The 6574-nt window shown below is 39.2% G+C and overlaps 1 protein-coding gene across 1 annotated transcript; it reads right to left on the bottom strand.

Moving 5' to 3' along the window:
- Positions 1-416: 416 nt before the first annotated feature.
- Positions 417-1343, bottom strand: LOC116168874 (histone chaperone asf1-like). Its single transcript, XM_031484870.1, has 4 exons — positions 1120-1343; positions 957-1072; positions 732-908; positions 417-685 (listed from the first exon to the last, which is right to left on the bottom strand). The coding sequence occupies exons 1-4, from the start codon at positions 1226-1228 to the stop codon at positions 497-499; spliced, it is 591 nt and encodes a 196-aa protein (XP_031340730.1). The 5' UTR covers positions 1229-1343; the 3' UTR covers positions 417-496.
- Positions 1344-6574: the final 5231 nt, after the last annotated feature.

Below are 6574 nucleotides of genomic sequence, written 5' to 3'. Positions count from 1 at the left end.
ATAAAAAATCAATAAAGAAGTTAGGTTATAAAAGAGTGCGCTTAGAAAAAGCTATTAATCATAATTATGTAAACGGTACAGAGGTAAAATAATGGAAATTTTGAAAAAACGCTTGAAAAATTCCAAATTCAGCGGATGCAAGCTGCATAGAAGTACAACCCACATGATTTTCGAGATAAAATGAATAAAATTTCTACGTACCTTAACAATTTTCACTTCATGGGCTGATACGGGGTTCACAAAAGTAAAAGCAGGGAACTCTCGCTTTTCATTGGCTCTCGCGTGGCGTCATTTGATACACAAAAAAATAACATTTGCTTTGACTACGGATCTGACCGCGCAAAACTCGACCTTAACGCCCCCCACCCTTAGGTCGACCGCCATTAGACGTTTAGGAGCCTTTTAAACTAATCACCTTCGGTAATTTTAAATTTATTTCATTCTAATATACACATAATAATATAAAAGGCACTTAATTTAATTGAAAGACCATAAATTAGGAACATTCCATAGTGGCTAACGAGTCGGAATTCTCATTCAGTATCGGTATTTGCACGGGAGGATTATCGACGGTATACGAAGACCCCGCTTCGGAGTTAGTGGCACCGTCTTGCGTCGTCGATTCCTCCCAGTTGATCTTAAACCGGGTGACCCTCGGCTCGGATGCGAGTATATTTCGAATAACCTACGAAAACACTCAAATCACCGCCTACACCTCGTCACCTACACACCTTATCGAACTGCGGAGGACTCGGGGCGTTTTCTCTAAGTTCTAAATCGCTATATTCGTTATTGATAAAGTAGCCTACTCTAATAAATTCCTGCGTTCGGTACGAACAAGTCAGTAACACTACGGTGACTCCGATCGCGTCGTTCTCCGGGATCCTTGTGACATCGGGAGGGTCGGCCTAAAACGCGATTACACATTTCGCCTATTGACAAGAGCGGCGACCTACCTGAAAGACGAACATGTGTTTTCCTTCGGGAACGGGACCCACGTACACCGAATCCAGGATCTGATCGTACTCTTCACTTTCGGCCGAACCGACGTAGATCATCTTCCATTCCAAATCTGCAAACAGTCTCACATCTAACAACGAAATCGCGCTTGTGGCTTACCCTCTTTCAGTTCTTCGATGCACTCGAATGTGATTTCGAACTGGAATGGGTTTAAGAAGGGGCTGGGGTTATCCATAACTGTTATGTTGCAAAGTTGCACTTTTGCCATTTTAGCTGGAATAAGTTGGGCCCCCTAGCGCAATAACAGATATGTTTCAAAGGACTGATGAGAGGCGAGGTGACAAATAGCAAGCAAACCTCAACTGCAGGTTTACCCGCTAAAAGTAATCAGGTTGAAGTTGGCGTTCATCTGTCAGATGTGTGCAACTGGCTAACTTCAGGTTGATAAAACAAATCAAATAAATGTACAGGGTGTACACGCGTTTGTGTATTAGACGCTGCAAACATTGTACAGTACATCTGTCACAAGATCTTTTTCATATAAGTTGTAGGTTCATAATACTTCCAAAACCCCTAACAGTTGAATCTCTTATTTAATTTCTGGAGCCTTCCATCACATAGATAATCTAACGTGCGAGGTTTTCTTTTGAAATGTTGCGAATATTTAACTATACATAAGGTGTGCGTAGTAGTTGCTAGAAAAAGTGTTCTAATCTTGCTTGTCAAATATAAAATTCTTCATCACGCGGTAAATCCATTCAGTTCTACAGGTTAGGAGCCCAGCGAGCAGGATTTGAAACCCATAGGAAATAATGGTTCCGGTTCCGCACTATTTAGACAGAATTATTTTTTAAGGGTTCAATAATTTTCGGTTCCGGTTCCAGTCGTTTTTTCAGTTTTAACGGTTCCAACGTAAATAAATAAAATTTTTATTATTAATAAATATAAATTATTATTAATTATATAAAAGAAATAACACACAGCATTAAAATATATAATTCTTTTGCATAAACCTATTGTGATAATCCACTTTTATGGTTAGGCAACACACCTTTACATCTGAAACAAAAATATGATATGCTCTGTATATAACCATCGACCGTTTTGCGCAGATGCCGAATATTAGGGGATTTTCGTAATACAGTTCGATCTTTCGCTGTATCTGTTGCCTACTCGTCTCGCGCGTATTGCAGTTCTTAGCATCTTAGCAATGCGAGTAGGGGCCCTCTCATTAACATTTCCTCTATTTAAAATATGTTTTGCTTGAGTGATAATCGATTTTCACATGAATACTTGCTATTGGCATTCTCACATGTACTTTTCGTGTTAAATAAAATTATGTTAATGGAAGGCTGAAGTAGGCTCCACACCATTTACATTGTGATAACCCACCCTGATGGTTAGGCAACACACATTTTACATCTGAAACAAAAATATAATATGCTCTGTATATAACCAACGACCGTTTTGCGCAGATGCCGAATACTAGGGGATTTTCGTAACGAAGCGAGGAGAATGGGAAGAAGATGGCGGCGAGGTCGACGGAAGGCACACGGTTTCCCGGTTTTTTTATTATTCTTGATTATTTTTGGTGATGGTGTTTTGAAGCTGTATTTACAGGTAGTAACCATTTTATTCTTTCTTGTACTAGATATTTAATCATTGAATTTCTTGCCACAATGTGATATTTACATTTTGCTGATTTTGCATAAACTACGATATCTGAATCATGGCGTACTCCATGCCTTTGTTTCGTTTACCGTTAGATGAATCATGTTTGTGTCATATTGTACAGATGATTATGCCATTATTTTGTTTAATTAAGTAATTTACTTCTGTTATTCATGAGGAGTTGATTATCGGTGTGATGTTGCTCTGTTCGATTGACCCGTAACAATTCCGTGAGGGAAGCACCTAATACAGTTTGATTGTTCGCTGTATCTGTTACTTTCTGTTTCGTGGCGCGCTACAGTTCTTGTGCGTTAGCTATACGAAGGGGGGCTCTTGTATTTGATGTTTCGATGTTTGTGTGTGCGAGTGGGTAATTCTGTCTCTGTGGAGTAGGTACCTAATGCAGTTAGATCTTTCGCTGTATCTGTTGCCTACTCGTCTCGTGCGGATTGTAGTTCTTAACATCTTAGCAATACGAGTGGGGGCCCTCTCATTTACATTTTCTCTATTTAAAATATGTTCTGCTTGAGCGATAATCGATTTTCACATGAATACTTGCTACTTGGCCAATGGCATTCTCACATGTACTTTTCGTGTTAAATTAAATTATGTTAACGGAAGGCTGAAGTAGAGCCATACCATTTACATGTTTCCTATGTACATGCAATTTGTTTATTTGACGAGTTGTGTTATCTCTATTGATCGTACAGGTATTTTGATGTGTTTTTGTACTGAATTGATTTATCATGTTTTCCACTGCATTTATGATGTCTTGTGTATTTTGTTTTTATGAACTTGTTTAATTGCATTTGATTTGATTATCTGATTTTTATCATACCATTTGAGATGTCTTATTTATGTGTATTTTCTCTTGCATTTTATTGCTGTAGGTGATTTATTTTATGTATTTGTATGGCCTATGCCAGGGTTTAGTCCCGTAGAAGGTTTCCCTGGCATGGTCTTGTGTGTGCGTTAATATATTTATTTGATCTTGTCATTTCTTACGCACAAAAGTTCTGTCTTTTATTTAATTCCCTTCCCGATTATGTCTCACGGCCCAACACATAAAAGAACCGATTACACAACGTAGGAGTCCATTCGTGCCATCCATATCGAGCCGACTGTCATCCAAATTCAAAAGTGCCGCGAGACTACCATCGTTTCGACTTGAAAGGTAGGTGGCTCTGCTTGTAGTTTTTGTCAGAGTTGCCAACCGTAAGTATAGGGTAAGTCAACGTTTTCCGTGTCGGCTTGATAGACCCCCCCTAGGAACATTACAACATGTTTCTTACGTACATGCAATTTATTATTTTACGAGTTGTGTTAGCTCAGTTGATTGTACAGGTATGTGTTTTTGTATTGAATTCATTTATCATGTTTTCCACTGCATTTATGATGTCTTGTGTATTTTGTTTTTATGAACTTGTTTAATTGCATTTGATTTGTTTATCTGATTTTTATCATACAATTTGAGATGTTTTATTTATGTGTATTTTCTCTTGCATTTTATTGCTGTAGGTGATTTATTTCATGTATTTGTGTAACCTATGCCGGGGTTTTTGTCCCGTAGAAGGTTTCCCTGGTATGGTCTTGTTTTGTGCGTAATATATTTATTTGTTCTTGTCATTTCGTACGCACAAAAGTTCTGTCTTTTATTTAATTCCTTTCTCGATTATGTCCGATTACACAACGTAGGAGTTCATTCGTGCCATCCATGTCGAGCCGACTGCAATCCAAATTCAAAAGTGCCGCAAAAGTCCATAGTTTCGACGTGAAAGGTAGGTGGCTGTGCTCGTAGTTTTTTCCCAGAGTTTCCAACGATAAGTATAGGGTAAGTCAACGTTTTCAGTGTCGGCTTGAGAGACCTATAGGAACATTACACTACTTTTTAAGCTTAATCGAAACTTATTTTTATCTTACGCGTTCGTTTCACATCTTTTTCTATTTCTCCTTTTCTTCAGGACTAGTTTCAGTTATTGCTTCCCTAGCTCCTACAGTCCTCAACCCTCCTACTGTTTTTTATTCATTTTCGGTATCAGTCACTCTAAAACATTTTTAAGTTGTTTGGTATTGAGGTTAAGTTGGTTGAAATTAGTGAATAAAAGTAAAAATTTGGCTTTTTAAATTTCTTGAAAATTCTACAACTCTGAATGCAATTCACAGAAGGGAAGATTTTATTCTTGGTCTTCCAGTCGATAAAGGATCAGTCACCGACGATAAGGAATGAAAGTGGATTGCACGTGTACTTTCCAGAAAGTATGACTCAAGAATTTTCCTGTTTTTCGTTTGCTAGAGTCGTTCACGCACATTTAACGATATTAACGCGCGTGTTTGGCAAAACGGTTTAATGCCACTAAAAATACGTTTAGTGCTGGTTGGGAGAGAGCGTAAGAAGGAGAGGGAGAGAGGGAGAGGGAGAGGGAGAGGGAGAGGGAGAGGGAGAGGCGGAGAGGGAAGAGTGGAGAGGGAAGAGGGAGAGGAGAGGGAGAGGGAGTAGGGAGAGGGAGAGGGAAGAGGGCGAGGGAGAGGGAGAGGGAGAGGAGAGAGGGAGAGGACGGGAGACGGGAGAGGGAGGGCAGGGAGAGGAGAGGGAGAGGGGAGAGGGATGAGGAGAGGGAGAGGGAGAGAGGAGAGGGAGCGGGAGAAGGGGAGGGAGAGGAGAGGGAGAGGAGAGAGGGATGGGAGGGAGAGGGAGAAGGAAGTAAGGGAGAGGGAGAGGGAGAGGGTGAGGGAGAGGGAGAAGGAGAGGGAGAGGTTTTCGCGTGCACAATCGTACCTGTATTTGTTCGCCAAGTTTGTACGAACCATGTGCGAACGTGGAATTGGTGTTTCAACATTCTGTTCCAAGTTCGATGAAATCAATTGCACGTGGAAGGGCTGCTTTAGACTATGAAACAAAGGGGATTGATAATATCCTGTCAAAAGCACTCTTTGATTTAGTAGGTATATAATCAAAGAGAGCAAAAGCTGTGGCGATCATCTTCTCTGTGCACAAGAACTATTTTGTTTTGTTTAGTTTGCATTACTTCACCAGTGGCGTACCTCCAATGTACCCTTCGTATAATATTATAATGTACAGAAAAGATATGCATAAATTTGTAACGTATCGCTTCATTTCTCATGTCGTGCTGAAGAGTTGTGTCCATTTCTGTGTTTCTGTAGTGCCAAGTTAGCGTACGTAGAATCTGGGAGTTAAGAACACTAATGGGTTTGATGAAAGGGCATACTCGTTCGCCATTTTGGTTCGATAAATTACTATACTAAACTGGGAGTAGGGCCCTGAAGTTACCTTTTATTTAGTGTCTTAGCTGGAATTAGAGCTCTCATTACAAGGAAAAAATAAACTTAAAGAGTAAAGTTACAATTACTGGCTCTAACATGTAATTAATTAGGTACTTTACTTATTACGGTTGCTACCTATTGATAAATGTATTCACGCCCCAACTCTGTTTAGAGGAATAAATCAGTTTTATTTGTAGAACCCATTTTATATAAAATGAAAATAAATAATCGATAAAAACAGCTAAATTGGCCCAGATCAACAAAACTAAAATGGCGGCCGAGTATGCCTTTATGAATACCACGTGTTTGCCGCATAGAAATATGTAGGTAATACTCATATGTCTATGATTTGCTGCCGGACCAGGAAAGTTGTTCCAAAGTGGGCGTCAGGGAAATAAAGGTTTAAACCCCCTGGTGTAGCATATGCTTAAGCAAATAAAACTCTACAATTTATCAAATGCGTGTACGAAAAAAATTCGAATTTGACGTTTGGTTCATTAAAGATCTCAGGAATCGAATGAAGACTGAATAAACTAAGTCATAATCCTTACACCATTTAATATTCAATCAAATTTCCCTTTTTTTTGCATGCGTAAATCATTATAATTTTGCTCGACCCTGTATAGTACCTACTTCAGTTAATTTTTTTTATGGTGGTAAT

Source organism: Photinus pyralis, unplaced genomic scaffold (genome assembly GCF_008802855.1).
Source record: "Photinus pyralis isolate 1611_PpyrPB1 unplaced genomic scaffold, Ppyr1.3 Ppyr1.4_LG4, whole genome shotgun sequence".
Classification (NCBI taxonomy): Eukaryota; Metazoa; Arthropoda; class Insecta; order Coleoptera; family Lampyridae; genus Photinus; species Photinus pyralis.
The sequence above is the reverse complement of the archived record's forward strand: the minus strand, read 5'-3'. Positions and strand labels throughout refer to the sequence as shown.

Coding starts and splice junctions, on each gene's coding strand:
- LOC116168874 (XM_031484870.1), bottom strand. CDS start 1,228: ATGGCAAAAGTGCAACTTTGCAACATAACAGTTATGGATAACCCCAGC. Junction 909..956: donor AACACATGTTCGTCTTTCAG/GTAGGTCGCCGC, acceptor ATCGCGTTTTAG/GCCGACCCTCCCGATGTCAC. Junction 686..731: donor GTCCTCCGCAGTTCGATAAG/GTGTGTAGGTGA, acceptor GTGTTTTCGTAG/GTTATTCGAAATATACTCGC.